This window comes from Ranitomeya imitator, chromosome 6 (assembly GCF_032444005.1).
Source record: "Ranitomeya imitator isolate aRanImi1 chromosome 6, aRanImi1.pri, whole genome shotgun sequence".
Classification (NCBI taxonomy): domain Eukaryota; kingdom Metazoa; phylum Chordata; class Amphibia; order Anura; family Dendrobatidae; genus Ranitomeya; species Ranitomeya imitator.
Window position 1 is genome coordinate 204,366,102 of NC_091287.1, and position 22,710 is coordinate 204,388,811.

General features: G+C 43.6%; 1 protein-coding gene across 1 annotated transcript; it reads left to right on the plus strand.

Moving 5' to 3' along the window:
• The first annotated feature begins 474 nt into the window (after positions 1-474).
• LOC138643340 (uncharacterized) lies at positions 475-1,506 on the plus strand. The gene has a single exon (XM_069732264.1). It carries the CDS (start codon positions 475-477, stop codon positions 1,504-1,506), a length of 1,032 nt encoding a protein of 343 aa, XP_069588365.1.
• Positions 1,507-22,710: the final 21,204 nt, after the last annotated feature.

Here is a 22,710-nt window from a genome sequence, read left to right on the forward strand (position 1 = left end):
CAAGTTGGCAACCATGAGCACGAGTCTCCCGATTTCCCTCTCCCGGCAGCGTTCATCACCCGATTCCCCCATACTGGTACTTGCCTCGACTTGTCTCCGCCCGCGACTCTGCCAGAAGCTGTGGGGTCTTAAACGTCAGGTCTGCCCACTTCTTGCGCAGCTGCAGCGCACTGCGGCAGATGCCAAGTCGCCTCTCCATCTGCCCAGCAATGCGGCGCAGCACCTCCTGCTTGTGCAGGTTCTTGTGGGCAGGTGCTGTCTCAAGACCCTCATAGTCCCAGGCAGACTGTAGCGGCTGCCTTGTTGGTTGAAGCTCACCGCCAGCAGGAGGCTCACACGCGGAACACTCGTACTAAGCGACAGCGCCGCATGTGGACCAGACAGTGGCTGCAGAAGAGGAATCAATTGTCCCATATGGGCCTAATAAGGGAACAGTAGGAGAACAACCCGCATGATTTCAGGAACTACCTGCGAATGTCGGAGGATTCCTTTAATGTGCTACTTGCTGCTGTGGAACCTTCTATCAGGTGGCAAAATACCAGGATGCGAGCTGCTGTCCCTGTGGATGAGAGACTGGCTGTCACGCTGCGGTTCCTGGCCACTGGCAGGTCTATGCAAGACTTGCATTACTGCGCAGCTATTTCCGGATCCCTGCTCAGCGTCATCATCCCAAAGACATGTAATGCAATCGTATCAGCTTTACACCGCACTTACATGCCTTTCCCGGAGACCCAGGATGATTGGAAACAGATTTCCCATGGATTTCAGCAGCAATGGCAGTTCCCAAATTGCGGTGGGGCCTTGGATGGGAAACATGTCCGCATCACCCAACCACCACACTCCGGCTCATTTTTCTACAATTACAAGGGTTATTTCAGCGTTATTCTCATGGCCCTCATTAATGCAAACTATGAATTTATAAGTGTGGCTGTAGGGATCAACGGGAGAGTATCTGATGGAGGAGTTTTGGAGCTCACCGATTTTGGGGACCGCTTGAAAGAACACAAACTGGCCTTGCTGCGCAAGAGCGACACTACTGAAAACATGAACTTTGTGTTTGTCGGAGATGAGGCGTTCCCACTGCATCCCAACCTTCTGAAGCCCTTCTCCCAGAAAACTCTGACACCAGAGCGACGCATTTTTAATTACAGACTTTCCAGAGCTCGACGCTTTGTGGAGAATGCTTTTGGTATTATGGCAAACCGATTTCGGGTTTTCCACACTGCACTGAACATGAAACTCTCGTCTATTGACTCTGTGGTGCCTGCCTGTTGCGTCCTGCACAACTTTCTACGGCGCCGTGATGCCAGTGCATACAGCCCTCCACAATATGTTGACTCTGTTGACCCTGCAAACGGAGATGTAACCCAGGGTGAATGGCGTCTAGACGAGCACAGGGTTTCAGGCTTGGAAAGTCTTGGATCCGGAAGGAACTCTGATGATGCGACGATTTGCAGGGAGAAGTACTGTGACTTTTTCAATGGGCCAGGAGCTGTCCTGTTGTGAATTCTGTGGCAGAGTTCACTCCTGTGGTCACAAGTGGTACTTCGGCTGATTCTCTCTGGGATCTTCCGTTTGTGGAGGAAAGTGGTACTGCAGCTTCTGAGTTTCCTCCCTCAGGTGATCTGGTGAGCTCGTTAGCTTCTTCTCTACTTAACTCCACCTGATGCTTTGATCTATGCTTCCTGTCAATGTTTCAGTGTGGGACTTGTTTTTTCCCTGGATCATTCCTGTGGCCTGCTGCTCTGCAAAGCTAAGTTTTGCTTATGTTATTTTGTTGCTATTTTTCTGTCCAGCTTGCTTTATTGGTTTTTCTCGCCTGCTGGAAGCTCTGAGACGCAGAGGGACCACCTCCGTACCGTTAGTCGGTGCGGAGGGTCTTTTTGTCCCCTCTGCGTGGTTTTTTATAGGTTTTTGTGCTGACCGCAAAGTTATCTTCCCTATCCTCGTTCTGTTCAGCTAGTCGGGCCTCACTTTGCTTAATCTGTTTCATCTCTATGTTTGTGTTTTCATCTTACTCACAGTCATTATATGTGGGGGGCTGCCTTTTCCTTTGGGGAATTTCTCTGAGGCAAGGTAGGCTTATTTTTCTATCTTCAGGATTAGCTAGTTTCTCAGGCTGTGACGAGGCGCCTAGGTTCTGGTCAGGAGCGCTCCACGGCTACCTTTAGTGTGGTTTGATAGGCTTAGGGATTGCGGTCTGCAGAGTTCCCACGTCTCAGAGCTCGTTCTATAATTTTGGGTTATTGTCAGTTCACTGTATGTGCTCTGACCTCCATGTCCATTGTGATTCTGAATTGCCTTTCATAACACTGTCCCATGGCAGCATCTCCAGCAGTAGCGCAACTGTTGCCATTTCCTTGTACCATGTATTATGGAATACATTTTATTGGGTTGTTGTGCTCTCGTGTACCATTTTGTTGATGACCCATGCAATTTATTTTTCTGTCTCAATGTCTACATAAATATATCTATCTATGCACATACTCTAGTTCTGTATCAAACATATGAATCCAGGGAGTCCGCAGCAACCTCTGCCCTAGCGCGTTCCAGAGATATATATATATATATATATATATAATATATTCACTTATACATTATGTGACTATGTAAACAATAAATCAAAAGATAAGAGACCATGTGAAGCTTATAAAGTTTATTAACATAATGCAACAGTAACTAGTGAAAAATTTGGCCCACAAAGCTAACGGTAAATGAAGAACCAAAAAAAAACGGCAGTGTGAACACATAAAGTGCTTATGAATCGGAAGTCTCTATCTTTTTCAGTCCAAGAACACTACAGGTGTTGATAGTAGGTGTCCATCTCCCTGTACTGGTGTGTGGCTGTAGAAGGTCCTTGCGAAAAGTCACCAAAAGAAGGGGGTGGAGGTGGTGTCCGGAACTGCAAATGATGTGGGGCCGGTCTGCGGACAGGAGTGCTGTTCATGGGCTCTTGCTGGTGTCCCCAATAAAACTGGCCACTGGGCTGACGGTCGCTGCTGGTCACCGTTGATGTCTCACTCAGTTTGCCTGCGGCTGCCGCGTTCAAAACCTCAAACATTACTCTCTCCGCGTGCGTTCGCTGGGTAATGTCCAATCTGTTTAACCGTTCTGCAACGAAGGATGGGAATCCGGTGAGCTAGGTTGTGGCAAGCTGGGTCATAATGTTGTTGGCCAGTGCCAGGAGATCCACAGGTGTGCCCGCAGTCGCCTTTCTTTTGAGAGATGGGCACTGTGGAAGTGTCTGCTCCTCGACACACGGGCTTATGGAGGACTGAGGGGTCTCGTCATCGTTGCCTTCCGGTGTTTGGAGCTGTTGAGGAGGCACCTGCGAGTACAGGAAAAAAAAAGTCAATAACATACAAACAAATCAGCCTTAGAGAGCCCCCACCTCCCCAACACCTCTATGCCCGTCCGTGGGAAGCTATGAGGAACAGTTATCTAGGAAGCAAACCACAGGGGTTACAGAGCTTACAGAGCTGGGCTGAACTACTTTACTATACTGTACGAATGTGCGGAAGACACAAAATTTATATTTATGTTAGACTTTTGAAATACAGCATTTAAAGGAAGGGAAGGACTGTTTGGACATACTTATCTGAACAGGAAGTGGCAACTGTTATTTACTGGTGGATTAAACATGAAAAACGTGAATTATTATTGGAAACCGTGCAGTCTCATAAACATACAAGACACACGGCATGTTACAAGCAGGGAAGCTATGGGGTACTTACATGATCGTCAGGAGACTCAGGATCTCTTCAGCAGATGGCGCACAAAGGCTTGTCATGGTCTGGCACGGGCGAGGGATTTCCTGGTCCCGAGTGAACGCCAGCAGGTCATAGTACCACAACTCGGGCACATAGACGTCGTCGGTTCCGGCCCCAGACTTCATGGACTTTTCGACCTTGTTGATTTCTTTTTTGTACACTGTGCGGAGAGCCTGGATATTCTTCCGCACAATGTTTTCATCCACTGTCTCAGTGGGATGATGCTGCTTGTAGAGGGCCACCAGTTTCTCGTACGCAGCTTTCTTCTTGTAGCGGTTGCTGTAATCGGCAGACTTGATCTTCCACAAGCAGGGCAGGGAGTGGTACATATCGATGAGTGCCCGAACAAACTCCTGGTCATTGGCAGACATCTGAAAGAAATAAATAGTTAAGTTACAGCAAGCAAGAAAGTGAACGCTTAAAATGGCTGCCAGCCAGAGCAAAAGTGTATTTGTTTACCTTTCCATAAAGCAAACACTCAAAACGGCTCGTGAAGGGAAGAGTCATGTTAAACAATGTAAAAGGCTAATGAAGTTGTGTGGAATGACAGAAGGGGGGAGTTTACAGCCCCTGGAGTGGAAGATTGTCTTGAAAAATAAAAAAGGTATCCTAGAAGATAATGGATTGTTGTCTACTGCTTGGGCATGAGAAAAAGTCTCTGAAAGTCTATATAGAGGAAATTGGGTAGAAGAGAAAAGGAATAAAAAGAAAAGAGTTTTGAGTTGTGTATTACAAAAATATATCCTGTGAGGGGCCACCACCGTATAATGGTGGCCCAGAGCCATGTGCTTAATCTGATGGCAGCCATTTTGTGGGTGGGCCGTGTGCTTTTTTCCTATTGTTAGCAGCCATTTTGTGGATGGGCCGTGTGCTTTTTCCTATTGTTAGCAGCCATTTTGTGGATGGGCCGTGTGCTTTTTCCTATTGTTAGCAGCCATTTTGTAGGTGGAAAAAGTGTTAATTCTAATGGTTGCTATTTTGTGGATGGCAAATGTAAATTTGGCGGTGGCCATTTTGTTGGTGAACACCTTAACACACCACATCACCAAATCCTAGTTACCCAGTAATGACCACTAACGGCCAATACTACAGCGCAAAAGCGTATTTGTTAACAAACTTGCAAGCTCAAACAGATCTCTGCAGAGATGTAGTATACATCACTCTACAATACACTTTCCATAAAGCGAAAGCTCAAAATGGCTGCCAGCAAGCGTAAAAACGTATTTGTTTACCTTTCCATATAGTGAATGCTAAAAATGGCTGCCAGCCAACAAAAAAGCGTATTTGTTAACAAACTTGCAAGCTCAAACAGATCTCTGCAGAGATGTAGTATACATCACTCTACAATACACATAAATTAGCACTGCTGCATGGCAGATGAAACAAACAGCACAAAGATATACTTACCATTGATAAGCTGAAAGAGATAGAGAACGAAGACGATGCAGAGTTCTGGATTTCCAAACAGGACGCTCACGTGAGGCTCGTAGGTGGCGGAGGACGCACAAGTGATTGCAAAGGAGTAGTGTCGCGGTTTATATTTCGGAACGCAGCTACAGATGATCCCGCTGTGGCCTATCTGCATTCACAGGGAGACGCCCAGCTACCATTGTTCCTGCTGCAAGTTCCCTCCCAGGCCGTCATGGCTGAGGGCGTCTTCTTTTGTAATGTAACACGCCTACCTGGCTAGAAGGAGACGCTGAGACACCCCCTATGCTCGTTGCTGGCGTTGTTGCTTTTGATGTCAAACATGACGATACACGCCGACCTGACGACGAAATAAAGTTCTGGACTTCTAGCTCCGACCAGCGATGGCACAGCGGGATCCAGATCGCTGCTGCGTGTCAAACACAACGAGATCGCTATCCAGGACGTCACGTCCTGCAACGTCACGGATCGTTGTCATTCTCGTTGCAAAGTTGCTGAGTGTGAAGGTACCTTTAGTCTATTTCTTCAAGTTTGAGATACACCATCCAGTTCAGCCATACTGTGTGGCCCTGATCCAGCTCTTAACCCACTTACACATATTTTCCCCTATCCCCATTATTCTCATTTTATGTATCAACCTTTTGTGTGGCACCGTATCAAAAGCTTTTGAAAAGTTCATATGCACTACGTCCACTGGGTTCCCTTGGTCCAGTCTGTAACTTACCTCTTCATAGAAATTGATGAGATTAGTCTGACAGGAACAGTCCCTAATAAACCCATGTTGGTATTGGGTCATGAGGTTATTCCTCTTCAGATACTCCAGTATAGCATCCCTTAGAATACCCTCCAGGATTTTACCCACAGTAGAGGTTAAGATTACTGGCCTATAATTTTCGAGTTCAGTTTTTGTCCACTTTTTGAATATTGGCACCACATTTGCTATACGCCAGTCCTGTGGTGCAGACCCTGTTATTATGGACTTTTTAAAGATTGAAAATAATGGTCTATCAATGACTGTACTTAATTCCTGCAGTACTTGGGAGTGTATCCCATCCGGGCCCGGAGATTTGTAAATTTTAGTGATTTTTAGACACCGACATACTTCCTGCTGGGTTAAGCAGGTGACACTTAATGGGGAATTTTTGTTATCATATTTTCTGCAAGGAAATTTCTTGTGTAAATACTGATAAAAAAAGTCATTTAGCATATTGTCTTTTTCCTCATCCTCATCCACCATTTCACCCAGACTATTTTTAAGGGGGCCAACACTATCATTTTTTAGTTTCTTACTATTTACGTAGTTAAAGAATATTTTGAGATTATTTTTACTCTCTCTGGCAATGAGTCTCTCTGTCTCAATCTTTGCTGCCTTGATTTGCTTTTTACAGAATTTATTTAATTTTCTGTATTTATTTAATGCCTCATCATCACTACCTACTTCCTTTAATTCTCTAAATGCTTTCTTTTTGTCACTTATTGCGCCCCTTACAGCTCTATTTAGCCATATTGGTTTCCTCCTATTTCTAGTATGTTTATTCCCATACGGTATATACTGTGCACAGGTCCTATCCAGGATGCTAAGAAACGTCTCCCATTTTCTTTGTGTATTTTTATGTCTCAGGATATCATCCCAGTTAATTGCACGAAGATCATCTCTCATCAGTTGGAAATTTGCCCTCCTGAAGTTTAGTGTCCTTGTATCCCCTCTACTATTATTATTATTATTATTTATTTATATAGCACCATTGATTCCATGGTGCTGTACATGAGAAGTAACAGATATCACTTACAGTAAACAAACTAACAATGACAGACTGATACAGAGGGGCGAGGACCTTCTACAGGATTATGGGGAAGGAGACAGTAGGTCGATGGTTGCTGGAGCTCTGGTGTTGGTGAGGCTGTAGCTCCGTTAGTGGGGAGGATGCAGTGGGGTCATTGCAGGCTGTAGGCTTTCCTGAAGAGATGGTTTTTCAGGTTCCGTCTCAGGGCTCCGAATGTGGTTGATAGTCGTATGTGTTGGGGCAAAGAATTCCAGAGGAAGGGTGATATTCGGGAGAAGTCTTGGAGGCGGTTGGATGAGGAGCGAATAAGTGTGGAGGAGAGAAGGAGGTCTTGGGAGGACTGGAGATCACGTGAGAGAAGATATCGGGAGATTACGTGAGGGTCGGCGAGACTGGGTTGACAAGAGTGAAACCGCTTGGCTGGTCCCACACTCACCTTTATTACACCATTCTCAGCAACCTCCAGCAAATAGGTGTCTGGTATAAGGCCTGCACAATTGGGATGCAATTAGTAAAATCGATATTGTCTTCTAGTGCTCAAGAGTGGTTTTGAAGATCTAAAGTACCTCTTCAGCATTTTTTTATTTCAGTGCTGGAGTGGTGCTACTAATACAAGATCCCTGCACTTAGTATTATACCTGTACCTGCCATCTTCAGCTCTTCCTGGTGGCTATCTGGTCCCACGGCACCATCTTGTGGCCCCAACTTTTGACTGGAAGTAATGTCACAAGCTCTCAATGCAAATCTATGAGAGCCAGAACAAGGGACAGGGACCTTACATTAGTACCACCACTGTGGTGCTTTACCAAAGTTATTTAAAGAGTGAGCCACTACTTTTACATTGATGACCTATCCATAGGATAAGCCATCAATGTCTGATCGGCCAGGGACTGACACCCGGCACCCCCGCAGATCAACTGCTCTGAGTGTCTCCGTCTCCCTTTTAGTGGCCACAGGAGGGTACTACACATCCACCTTCTATTGAATAGGAGGCAGATGTGCAGTACCAAGCCCCAGCCACCACAAGTAGACGGAGCAGCTCGGCAAGCTCTACTACACATCTTATTAAAGGATACATGAAAACTTATTATTTTGGGATCACTATTCCCCCTTATATTTGATATGTGGTCTGGCCTGTTGGTTAGTATTAAATCTAGCAGTACCCCCCTTCTTGTTGGGTCCTGAACCAATTGTGAAAGGTAATTGTCTCTCATAGTTGTCAAAAGCTGATTACCTTTGCTGGAACTGCAGATTTCCGTTCCCCAATCTATTTCAGGGTAGTTGAAGTCCCCCATAATAATGACTTCTCCTTGATTCGCAGCTTCATCTATTTGCTTTATGAGGATATTCTCCGTTGCTTCCATTATTTTTGGAGACTTATAACAAACCCCTATCAGTAATTTATTATTTTTTCCCCCTCCCTTTATCTCCACCCACAGGGACTCTACATTTTTATTAGATTCACCTTTCTTATCACACAGGATGGGTTTTAAGGATGATTTTACATATAGACACACACCTCCACCTCGCTTATCCATTCGGTAATTTCTGAACAGACTATAACCCTGCAAGTTAACAGCCCAGTCATGGCTCTCGTCCAGCCATGTCTCAGATATCCCAACCATGTCATAATTATGCTCCAACACCATTAATTCTAATTCGTTCATTTTGTTGGCAAGGCTTCTGGCATTAGTATACATACATTTTATCTATCCCTCTGCACCTCTATTCTTTCTTAAATTATTAATTGATCTAACCCCACCCCCATGCCACCGCCACCCCCAACTTCCTTATTTGTGCCCAGGTCTCTATCTGCACTATCTTCCCCTTCTATAAAATGAATACCCTCCCCCCAGTCCCTAGTTTAAACACTTCTCCAACCTTCTAGCCATTTTCTCCCCCAGCACAGCTGCACCTTCCCCATTGAGGTGCAGTCCATCCCTAGCGTAGAACCTGTAGCCAAATGAGAAGTCGGCCCAGTTCTGCAGGAACCCAAACCCCCTCCTTCCTACACCAATTCTTGAGCCACTTATTAACCTCCCTAATCTCCCGTTGCCTCTCTGGCGTGGCACTTGGTACAGGCAGTATTTCGGAAAATACCACATTGGAGGTCCTTCCTTTCAGCTTGCAGCCTAATTCCCTGAAATCGTTTTTAAGGACCTTCCACCTACCTGTAACTTTGTCATTTGTGCCAATGTGCACCATGACCACTGAGTCCTCACCAGCCCCTCCCAGTAATCTGTCCACCTGATCAGCAATGTGTCGGACTCAAGCGCCAGGTAGGCAGCACACCGTTCGATGATCCTTGCCTTTGTGACAGATTGCCCTATCTGTTCCCCTAATAATTGAGTCCCCCACTACCAGCACCTGTCTGGCCTGCCCTGCTCTCCCATTTCCCTCCTTACTGGAGCAGTCACTCCTCTGGCTTTCAGAGGACAAGCCTGGCTGCAGCAGTGCTACCCCTGTACTGGCACCCTCCTCATCTGCCAACTTAGCAAACTTATTGGGGTGTGCCAGATCAGGAATAGCCTCCCTGGCACTCTTCCCTCTACCCGGCCTTCTAATTGTCACCCAGCTTGCTGCTTCACTGTCCTGCAGCTCCATCCTACCATCCCCCGCCTCATCTATCCCATTGAGCTTCTGCTCAGTGAGCAGAAGATTCCTTTCCATATTGTCAATGGATCTCAGTGTTGCTAGCTGCACATTTAGATTCAGAATCTGGGTTTCCAAATGCACAACGTGCTCACATCTCGCACAGCAGTATGCACCCTTGACCGGCTGATCAAGGACTGCATACATGTGGCAAGATGTGCACTGGATGGCATTAGCAATAGTGGAGAACATTTCCTAATGGGGATTGCACCACACAGAAACGTTAAGTAAAAAATAAATGCAAATTATTAATAAAACACAGACAGCAATTCAGTAATTCCTCTCTTGGAAACTCCCTGAATCCAAAGTCACTGAATCACAAGTCACACACTTACCGCCTTTCACACTTATGCTCAGGCCACACTCAGCTTGTTCACACTCGCTATGCTGAAGATTTAAAGAATATTTTTTTCTTCTCTCCCTTCAGCAGCAATCCACCTTACTGTTCAATTCACTTCCAAAATGGACTTGAACCCCAACCAGCTGCCCCTTATAAACCCTTGATTATGAGCCACAACCCTAAATTAACCCCTTGCGAATATAGCTAGTCCCAATTCAGCAACTCACACCAATTCACACAGGTATTTGTTAAAGGTTTTCCAAATACCTCTTCACTGAATCACAAGTCACACTTACCACCGTTCACACTTACGCTCAGGTCACACTCAGCTCGTTCACACTCGCCAAGCTGAAGATTTAAAGAATATTTTTTTTTCTCTCCCCTCAGCAGCAATCCACCTTGCTGTTCAATGCACTTCCAAAAAAGTCAGTGTGTCAAGAGTGGGAGAATAGGGTTGCATTGACAATCCAACACAATGGGCAGCATGATATAAGTGGTCATAAACATGTAAATATCTCATGAAAGAATAAAGTTACATTAAAACCAAGGACACCATTGTTTTTCGTGTGACATTCTCAATAAGTTTGATGTGTCACAAGACCGTCTTCCCATTGGAAAAAATAAAGTTGGATCCAAAATGGCCGTCTTCAAAATGGCCACCATGGTCACCACCCATCTTGAAAAGATTTCCCCCTCCCATATATTAATGTGCCACAAACAGGAAGTTGATATCACCAACCATTCTCATTATATTTAGATGTATCCACATAAATGCCCCACCATGTGGATAAAATTTGGAACTCATGATTCAACATTTTCACCATTGTGCATTTGTCCATTGATTTTAGTTTTATTTTGCCATTCTTACTGTAAATCATCTGAGTCAGTCCCTGGAGTTTCACTCACATTTATAATTAATTATTTTTTGGCCCTATGTGACAAAAGCATAATCACTTCATAAATGAAAAGTTATGTAATTTTCAAACATATTTTGTGTTTCAGTTCCTTACCATTTTCAAGATAATTCTTAAAGCTTGATATAATGTATCAGTCTAGAGTTCAGGCAGTCTAGCTTATAAAAAGGAAATAAAAAGAAAAAATAATCCTCATTTTGGGAACTGAGGTTGACGTCACATCTGGGCACACAGACTACATCAATGTTGGCTTCTCGGAACTGCTAAGTCTGCCGTGTGTCTGGTGTGAGACTCACATATAACACGTCTTAGGGTCAAAAAGTTCAATATTTCGAAGCATTGCCCAGGAAAAGTACCAGGGAGACACAGCCACATCATGTGGCTTCTGTTCCTTGCTCTTGTTTAATCGCTGGATGAATGATACACTGTATGAGGAAATGAAAACCTTTTTGCTGTTTTTGCAATAAATGACTGTGCTATTCTAAAATTCTACAGCATTTGGGATTTTTTTGTATTTCGATTTCATTTGAAGGTTTAGATTTTATAAAATTGCAATAATGCATGATTTGTGTAATACTCATGTCAGAAAGGAATTTATATACACAGTAAGATACAAATGTTAAACTATGGTATATTTTCTTGCTTGTGGGTTTATGACCATAGGTTCCCTACAGCAACCTCCATACCTTGTGTATGGCACAACTACAGATCACCAGATCTGAAGAGATTCGAATTTGCGAAATTGAAGGGATTTTAGAAGGAAATTAGATTTGCAGCTAATTTATTTTCCGTGAATTGATTGTCCCTTACTATGCTTTGGGGTCTAAGGAAATCCCAGGGCTTAATAAATATAGAAAAAAAGAATAGACCAACTAATATTCAACTAACAGCTCACCTCTATTGCTCACTTTCCCCTGTACAGTTCTCAGCGACTTTTCATTCCGCCACCTTGCACTAATTATGTGACTTTTGTATGTGATCAGGCACAGGACATGCCTACGCATGTACATAGGTGTCCCTAGTCTAGTCACGGCCATAATATCCGGTCTAGAATGCAGGTCATAAGGTCATAGTGCATGTCTTGACGTCACAATGTCATCAGAACTTTATAACGCACATACGCAGAATCATCCTGTGCCTATTTATCTAAGCCGATACTTCCAGCTGAAACTATGAAGTCCTGACCTAGAGTGAAGATGCCTAAGGTTTCAACACATAGTGGCGGGAAGAAGAGGAGCAAGGACCATAAGAGGGAGAGTGAATGTGCAGGTAGCTGAATAGGGGCACCGTAAGGTAGTAGGTTGTTGTTTTTTTAGCCTTTTGCCAGCCCTCTACAGTTAATCAAAAGGCAGCCAGCAGCCCACCATTTTCCTGAACTCATGTGGAGTGAATTGCAAAAAAAAATAAAAATTAGCATTTTGGAAAATACACATTTTTGTAAAATTTGAGTAAAATTTGATTTCACTCTAATAAATTCTCCCAGTTTTATAATATTATCAAAGACAATTTTATAAAATTTGCTTTGTCTCATGCATACTGGTTTTTCACTTCCCCCAAATGAATATTGGACAAATGAAAGATATTGGAGGGCAGCAGCCCAATAGTGGCTGGTGATTGGCTGCAGGGCTCACCAATGTCATGGGAGCCCCAAACAACATCGCTGGAAGGGTATGGGAGGTGAATATCTGCTACTTTTATTTTGCAAGTCTCCCCTCTATTACATTTAAGAAGAGGTTGTCCAGGTAGTGGAGGACTCGTTTAAACAATTTCTTGTTTGAATGAATAGAGGTTGTGTGTTGTATTCCTTCTTTGAAGTCTTATAGTGTTTTATACATGATACAGATCTAAGACAGGGCAAATGGAAAAGAGTGGAGCTACAATCACACTGTTTTGGTCTGCATTGTTTTCACATCCCAAAGCTCCCGAGATAAGTTATGTGACCCAACTATGCTGGCACATGACCATCACGCCACTTTGAGCTTTTTGGACTTCTCATTATAAAACTATTGACACTAAAATAATGTTGGCTACCCTTTAATGTACAGGGTGGGCAATTTATATGGATATACTTTGGTAGGCCATGTAAAAGGAAACACATAAATAAAATGGGAATGGTTGGTAATATCAGCTTCCTGTTTGTGGCACATTAGTATATGGGAGGAGGGAAACTTTTCAAGATGGGTGGTGACCATGGTGGCCATTTTGAAGTCGGCCATTTTTTATCCAACTTTATAAATGGCCCACACAGGTGTATCCATACAAAAGGCCCACCTGCCCACCCTGTATTTATTTACTGCAGGGTATTTAATAATTGTGTTTCTGTCTTTGTTTTTTTCTGTTTAGTGGCTAGTATGAACATGCACTTACATGCACACCAGTTTATATCCCAGTTTATACCTTTGTTTTTTTTTTCTTTTCTATACAGTACAATGTTAATCATGGTCCAGGACATGACACGGATTGCACACTGATGCCATCCTGTGCTGTTTGTGATTTTCATGGATCCATAGATTAGAATGAGTTATTTTGTTTTGTGACTTAGATCATGGGCATCCCTGTAATTTATTTGCAGAAATACAATCCACCAAAAAATATGGAATATGTGAAAAGCACAAAAGATTTTGATGGGTCCATGTTATATCCATGAAGATAATGGATAGAACACATATGTGATTCAAGAATGTATGAAGAAGGCCTTAGATTTAGGGATCTAGATGCATTGGAGCAAATGAAAATTGTAACTGAAGTACCCAAAGCCATAAAATGTTCTGAAATGCATTTAAACTTCCTTTCCAAATGTATTCTCTTCAAGTTTTTTCCAACGAACAATGATAGCCATTTTTTTTTACAAATAGTATCTTTTTTATCTTATTGATACAAAGTCAATCGGTTAGCACAGGAGAATGCTCGGGTACCGCCTTATCCCAGCACGTTCGCTCATCACTGTTTACTTTGTAAAAACAATTGTTAAGATTTATATTAATTTCTAGAATAAATGCAGTTGAAAAATTTTGTAACTGGAAATATAGTGATATTAATGAGACGTTCAGAGTCGATAATAAATCTCTTTTTTCCTCTTAGGAAACATCCGCAATTGCTTCATTACCAACAGCATCAAAGTACCGTATTCAGGTCACAAAATAAAAAAAAATGTTAATCCCTAGTGAGAAATTGTGGTTTTGTAAATCAGTTATATATATTGTACTCTGCTTTAAAAGTTGCTTTGAATGTTTTTATTATGTATTTTACTTGTAGTCCTTTTTTATTGTATGAATGCACTGATGACAGATCTTCTTTAACTGGTAGCTGCCTTTAAAAAAAAATAACTTTTTTTTGCTTTTGTAAATATGAATTTAACAGTGTCTGCTAATCTCTAGCTTACATGTCTGATAAACTTTCTAGCACTATAGAAGGATATGAATGAGACATTGCAGAGTCATGGATAAATCTCTCTTTTCCTCTTCGGAGACATGCCATGATGACTTCATTGCCAGCAGCATGAAAGTAACCAGATTAAACTGGTCGCAAAATAAGAAATGTTGATCCCTAAGGAGAAATTGTGGCTTTATGAATCAGTTATCAGCATATTTTGTACTTTACTTTAAAAATTATTCTGAATATTGTTTTAATGTATTTAATGTATCTTGTCATTCCTTAATATTATTGAAGACACATGCAAACATATAAAACAATGCTGAAAGAAGTAGTGCCCTGCGGCAAATACAGAAATAATTGTATGTAGCAGATAATTCATCACTAATAGTAAAAAAACAGAATTACTCCACACTTTTATATAATGAAAACTGAAAACAGGTTTACAATATTAAATGAAAATTATTTAAACAGATATATGCTAAAAAGGGAAAATTACTCCATTTAGAATATAAAAGCCTTAGGGTATGTGCACACGTTATTATTATTATTTATTTACCGTATATACTCGAGTATAAGCTGACCCAAGTATAAGCCGACCCCCCTAATTTTGCCACAAAAAAATGGGAAAACTTATTGACTCGAGTATAAGCCTAGGGTGGAAAATGCAGCAGCTACCGGTGAATTTCAAAAATAAAAATAGATGCTCCATACCGTTCATTATTGCCCCAAAGGAGGTTCCATATAAAGCTGTGCCATATATAATGCTCCATACCATTGATTATTGCCCCATAGATGATCCATATATAGCTGTGCCATATAGAATGCTCTGCACCGTTCATTATGGCCCCATAGATGCTCATTATAAAGCTGTGCCATATATGCTCTGCACCGTTCATTATGGCCCCATAGATGCTCATTATAATGCTGTGCCATATATGCTCTGCACCGTTCATTATGGCCCCATAGATGCTCCTTATAAAGCTGTGCCCTATATGCTCTGCACCGTTCATTATGGCCCCATAGATGCTCCTTATAAAGCTGTGCCATATATGCTCTGCACCGTTCATTATGGCCCCATAGATGCTCCACATAAATCTGTGCCATATATAACGCTGCTGCTGCTGCAATAAAAAAAAACCACATACTCACCTCTCTTGCTTGCAGCTCCTCAGCGTCCCGTCTCGGCGTCTCTCCGCACTGACTGTTCAGGCAGAGGGCGGCGCGCACACTAGTACGTCATCACGCCCTCTGACCTTAACAGTCAGTGCAAGTAGACGGGAAGACGGAGCGGCGCCCGGCGGGTGGAACGTGGACAGGTGAATATAAAATACTCACCTAGTCCCGGTGCTCCTGACACTCCCCCTGCCTGTCACACTGTCTTCGGGTGCCGCAGCTCTTCCTCTGTCAGCGGTCACTGGTACCGCTCATTAGAGGAATGAATATGCAGCTCCACCCCTATGGGAGTGGAGTCCATATTCATAAGTTTAATGAGCGGTCCCACGTGACCGCTGTACAGGGGAAGAGCTGCGGCACCCGAAGACCGTGTGACAGGCAGGGGGAGCGTCAGGACCGCCGGGACTAGGTGAGTATGCGACAATCCTCTCTCCCCCTCACCTGCCGACCTTGCCACAGACCGTGACTCGAGGATAAGCCGAGAGGGGCACTTTCAGCCCACAAATTTGGGCTGAAAATCTCAGCTTATACTCGAGTATATACGGTATATAGCACCATTAATTAATTTGGTGCTGTGCATGAGAAGGGGCTACATACAATACAAATATCACTTACAGTAAACAAACTAACAATGACAGACTGGTACAGAGGGAAGAGGACCCTGCCCTTGCGAGCATACATTCTACAGGATTATGGGGAAGGATACAGTAGGTTGGGGGTTGCAGTAGCTCCGAAGGTGTTGAGGTGACCGTGTGATCATTACAGGTTGTAAGGTTTCTTGAAGATGTGTTATTTCAGGTTTCTTTTGAAGGATCCAAATGTGGTGGATAACTGTGTAAGGAGGTTGCTTTCCCTGCTCCTTACCTGGAACAACTTAGTCGGACAGCTGGGGTGTTGGGGGAGGACTTTCTGCCCTGGACATAGGGGACCATGTGACTGCTGGGGGCAGAGAGGAAGAGAGAGGGGTGTGGTCAGAAAAGAGCGTGAGAGCAGAGCGCGCGAGACGGAGGGGACAGCGCACCAGAGAGAAAGCAGGCTGCAGCGCTGCGCTCCTTGAGAGAGAGAGTGCTCCCCGTGAGGTCACTGAGGCTGAGATACCAGCTGTAGTGAAGGCTGGATGTGAGAGTGTGGACTTGGAAGCCTCTGTAATCAGAGAAGACGTATTCCCTGACAGTGACCTGAGCGCGCAGCCCAGGTGACTGCAGTGACAAGCCAGGACCACTGAGTGTGACAAGAAAACTGCTCAGTGTGTGTGTAGCATTGCTACTGCAGAAAGACTGCTAGGCTAATATACAGAGACCGTGCAGCAGAGTGGCTGTGTTACTTCCTGCTTCCAGCTTCACTGGGAGAAAAGACTGCAAAGACTTATCCCTGGAGTCTCCAGTTCCCAGGAGACAGAGGAGCGACTTCAGGATCTCAAGGGCTGCTGGTGACTGTACCCACGTTGGAATAAGGACCCTCCAGTCAGGACCTCCCTAAACTGATAAGTTACAAGAACACTCGCTAACCATTTTGATTCCACTAAACTGTTTACTGCTTGATTTATCTCTATTAACCCCCTGTTTACTCCCTGTTAATAAATTCCCCTCAACAGTTGGTCTCTCTGTTCCGTGGTGACATACTCAACCCTGCTCCCTATTACAACCAGACATGTTGAGGCACAGAATTCCATAGGATGGGGGATATTCAGGAGAAGTCTTGGATGCGATTGGGTGAGGAATGAATAAGCGTGGAGGAGAGAAGGAGGTCTTGGGCGGACCGGAGATTACGTGAGGGAAGGTATTGGGAGATTAGTTTGGAAATATACGGAGGAGAAAGGTTATGGATGGCTTTGTAGGTCACTGTAGTTTAAACTGGATACGCTGGGAAATTGGGAGCCAGTGAAGGGATTTGCAAAGAACAGAAGCAGGAGTGTAGCGAGGGGAGAGATTAATTATTCAAGCAGCAGAGTTAAGGAGGGGTATGAGAGTGTTAGAAGGTAGGCGACAAAGGAGGATGTTGCAGTGGTCGAGTCGGGAGATGATTAGGGCATGCACAAGCATTTTGGTAGAGTGGGGGTTGAGGAAAGGACGGATTCTGGAAATATTTTTGAGCTGAAGGAGACAGGAGGTGGCGAGAGCTTGGAAGTGCGGTTTGAAGGACAGGACAGAGTCAAGGGTTACTCCGAGGCAGCGGATTTTGGGGACAGTGGAAAGTGTGATTTCATTTATTATGATAGATAGATTAGGTAGGGAAGATATGCGAGATGGAGGAAAGATAATTAGTTCAGATTTGTCCACATTGCGTTTGAGGAAGCGAGAGGAGAAGAAGGAGGATATGGCTGATAGACACTCTGGGATTCTGGAGAGCAGAGAGGTGACATCTGGGCCAGAGAGGTAGGCCTGATGTTTAGTAATAAACACAATAAAATGGTATATGGAGAGTTAAATAAAGACATATACACACACAAAATCTGTGTTAGGCCGGGGTCACACTTGCGAGAAACTCGCATGAGTCTTGCATCTCAGTACCCGGCACCGCTGCCAGCACTCGGACCGGAGTGTTCAGCTACATAGAAATACATGCAGCTGCACACTCTGGTCCCGAGTGCCGGCAACAGTGTCGGGTATTGAGGTGTGAGACTCATGCGAGTTTCTCGCAAGTGTGACCCTGGCCTTAAGCGCAATATCTGTTTATTAAAAAAAAAAGAAAAACAAATGGCATGGGCTCCCGCGCAATTTTCTGCACCAGAGAGGGAAAGCCAGCAACTGGCGACCGATGTTTACAGCTTAGGAAGGGGTTAGTACCCATGGATTTTCCCAGGCTATGATTATCAGCACGCAGCTGTATATCTAGCCTTAACTGGCTATTAAAATAAGGGGACCCCACCCAAGGGAATCGGGAACTAGGTGTATGGTGAGTATGTACTGTATGTTGTATGTACTGTATGTGTATATGTGTTGTTTTTTTACACAGTAGCTGGATGATGGGACTACTACTGTCCCATCATCCGGCTAACTGTCACTGTAGCAGGCATAGCCGGATGGGATTAGTAGTCCCATCAGACAATGCCTGACTACACAGATCCGCACACACACACAAACAGCCCCACACACATACACACACAGCCCCGCAGACCCCCGCACACAGACACACACAGCCCCGCACACAGACAGCCCCACAGAGCCCTGTAAAACCCCGCAGAGACACACAGATACATACAGACACCCGCACACAGACATGCACGTCTTCTCCGTGCGCACACAGTGTCCTCCTACACACATAGTCTCTGCCCACACTCCGCTCACACACTCTTCCCCTTCCCGATCTGCAGCGTTTCTCGCACATCCGCAGCAAATCCGCAGATCTTTTTTTACACCTGCGGCTTTGCTGCGGATGTGCCTGACTCAATGGAAGTCAATGGGTGCAGAAACACTGCAGATCCGCCAAAAGAAAATAAAATGCTGCAAATCTGCATGGATTTTTCCGTAGCATGGGCACCACAATTCTTCATTTCACATAGAATAACATTGGTAGTGCACTATACTGTGGATTTGATGCAAATCTGCACGTCCAAAAATGCTGCGGATCTGCATCAAAATCCGCAACGTGTGCACATAGGCTTAAGGTAAGAGAGGATTGGGGATATTGAACTCCAATGTACCCAAACCATTTTTTTCTCCAACATTTGATGTGAGGTAAGAGTTGGGATACAGTGCCTTAGAAAAGTAGTCATGCCTTGTATACTTTTCCAAATTTTTTCACGTTACATCCAGAAATGTTAATTTTTTTTAATTGGGATTTTATATAATATACCAACACAATGTAGTAAGTATTTGTGAAGTGTAAAGGAATTGATTCATGGCTTTCTATATATTTTGAAAATATGTATCTGATTAGCAAAGTGCATTTGTATTTAGCACCCTTGAATAAATACTTTGTGGGACCACCTTTCACTGCAATTACTGCTGAAAGTCTTTTGAGATATGTCTCTACCAGCTTTGCACATCTAAAGGCTGAAATCTTTTCCCATTCTTCTTTGCAAATTAGATCTAACTCAGTGAGATTGGATGGAGGCATCTGAGAACAGCAATTTTCAAATATTGACACAGATCCTCAATGGGATTTAGGTCTGGACTGTGAATGGGCCACTCACACACATGAATATATTTTAATCTAAACCATTCCATTGTACTTCTGACAGTATGCTTAGGGTCATTGTCCTGCTAGAGGGTAAACCACCCCAGGCTCAAATCTTTTCCACATGCTATGTACCCTATATGGTTTTTTTGCAAACTGCAAATGGGACTTCTTATGACTTGTTTTTTAAAAAAATGGCTTTCTTGACATTCTTGCGTAAAGGTCAGATTTATGGAGTATGTGACTATTAGTTTTCCTGAGAATAGATTCTCCCATCTGACCTGTGGATCTCTGCAACTCCTCCACAGTGATTATGGGCCTCTTTGATGCTTCTCCATTTAGTACTTTCTTAGCTTAGGATGTCAGTTTTGATGGATGGCCATGTCTTGGTAAGTTTGCAATTATGCATATGCTTATTTTTTGGATGACCGATTGAACAATGCTCCATGAGATGTTCAGAGCTTGGGGTATTTTTTTATATGCTAACCCTGCGTTATTTTTCTCCACAACTTTATCCCTAACCTGGTTGTTATGTTCCTTAGTTTTCATGATGCTTTTTGGCTCTTATAGTTCTGAAACAAACCTTTGAGGCCTTCACAGAACAGTTGTAGTTAAATTGATAATAAATTACACACTGGTTGACTCAGAGTACTAATTATGTGACTTCTGAATGCAATCAGTCAATCACAAATTATAAGATAAACCGCACCTCATATAGCCAGGGTCCTACAGGACACTATTTAAGACGCAAGTCACAACCAGGGAGTTCCTCCCAGAAAAAAAGTCCATACCAAGTAGTAGAAAAGACAGCGCATCAAACGTTGGTGGAAAAAAAAAATCACATTTTATTCTGCCTCCTGTGGCCACAGGAGACGGAATAAAATGTGATTTTTTTTTCACCAACGTTTGAGGCGTTGTCATTTCTACTACTTGTTGTGAATGCAATTAGTTAGTCAAGATTTTATTTAGGGGTATCAGACAAAAAGGGTCTGAATACAAATGCATGTCACGATTTTCAGATGTATATTTTTTAAATAATTAGAAAAACATATATCAATTGTTTTTAAATTTCACAAATACTTGCTACTTTGTGTTGGTATATCAAATAAAATTCCAATAAAAAACTTTTAAGCTTGGGGGTATAATGTGAATAAATTTGAAAAAGTTTACCTGGTATGAATACTTTTTCAAGGCACTGTATAGACATGAAATAATCAATTGGTCCTTTTGAAATCTGGGGATAAGATGGACATTATTCTAATGCGTATGGGCACCTTTAGGCTATGTGCCAACGTTCCAGATTGCAAGGAGAATTTTCCTCATCAAGACCTGACTCCCTTGCCAGGAAAGCCACTAGCGGTTTTCTAGCTTTTTTTTTGCATTTTTATTGCGTTTTTCATGCGTTTTTTTTCCATGTGTCCCAGTACAATTATATAGCAGCAAAATCGCCGCAATTCCTCAAAATTTATAAACATGCTGCGTTTTTTCTGTGTTGCGTCTCCGCTGCGGAAAAAAATGCAACATGGGCACAACAATGTGGAATTCCATTAAAAATGCGATGCATTTTGTAAGCTTTTTTAAGCATTTCCGCAGCGGTAAAACACATAAAAAATGCTTAAAAAACGCAACGTGGGCACATAGCCTTATTCCAAACTATTTCATATTTTAATCTCTCAGTTTGTCTCAGCATTTTGAGACACTTTTCCCGAACCTCATAAATATACCCTATTCCTGATTCTCTTCAAGAATTTGTGATCCTGATATTGCCAAAACTTTTTGTTTCTAGAAAAAACTTCAATGAGGCAGGAAATGAATTCCACTGTCCATTTGTCCAGAACAGAGAAAAAGAGTAACGAAAATATTTATACTTCTTTTTGTTTCAATAGCAGCATTTTTTTAAATTCCAGTTTGACAAATTCCTTGCTGCCATCTTCTGAACTTCCGGTCATGAGCACTGACCCTTTGATGCTGCAGAACCGTACCCAGATTCTGAGGCACATTGCACATGACCAAAAGTCCTGAAGATGGCTTCCGATCATGTACAATGTGCCTCTGAAGCCAGGACGCGTGCATCAGGCTGCAGAGGTGCAGTGACATTGCCGAAATGTGTGGCGGACGTGCATGAGATTTGCATGTGCGGTGAGGACAACAGCCCCTACAAATTATGTTTTCACACCCTCATTTTTACAGAAAAAAGTTATACATAGTTGGTTAGGCAGGGAATTTAATCATAAATACCGTATATACTCGAGTATAAGCCGAGATTTTCAGCCCAAATTTTTGGGCTGAAAGTGCCCCTCTCGGCTTATACTCGAGTCACGGTCGGCAGTGGGGTCGGCGGGTGAGGGGGAGAGAGGTCTAAAGCATACTTACCTGCTCCCGGTGCTCCCGGCGCTCCCCCTGCCCGTCCCACGGTCTTCGGTGCTGCAGCTCTTCCCCTGTACAGCGGTCATGTGGGACCGCTCATTAAACTTATGAATATGGACTCCACTCCCATAGGGGTGGAGCCGCATATTCATTCCTCTAATGAGCGGTGCCAGTGACCGCTGACAGAGGAAGAGGCTGCGGCACCCGAAGACCAGCTGTCCGGGAGAAGGAGCAGGACGCCGGGAGCAGGTAAGTATTATTTTCACCTGTCCACGTTCCACACGCCGGGGCCGCTTCGTCTTCGCGTCCTCTTGCACTGACTGTGCAGGTCAGAGGGCGCGATGATGTATAGTGTGCGCGCCACCCTCTGCCTGATCAGTCAGTGTGGAGAGACGCCGAGACAGGATGCTGAGGAGCTGCAAGCAAGAGAGGTGAGTATGGCATTTTTTTTTATTGCAGCAGCCGCAGCATTATATATACCGGTAGCACAGTTTTATATGGCACGTCTATGGGGCAATAATGAACGGTGCAGAGCACTATATGGCAGAGCTTTCTATGGCACATCTATGGGGCAATAATGAACGGTGCAGAGCACTATATGGCAGAGCTTTCTATGGCACATCTATAGGGCAATAATAAACGGTGCAGAGCACTATATGGCAGAGCTTTCTATGGCATATCTATGGGGCAATAATGAACTGTGCAGAGCACTATATGGCAGAGCTCTCTATGGCACATCTATGGGGCAATAATGAACGGTGCAGAGCACTATATGGCAGAGCTTTCTA

Bases quoted from the DNA above. Each gene is read 5' to 3' on its own strand.
- LOC138643340 (XM_069732264.1), top strand. From the start codon at position 475: ATGTCGGAGGATTCCTTTAATGTGCTACTTGCTGCTGTGGAACCTTCT.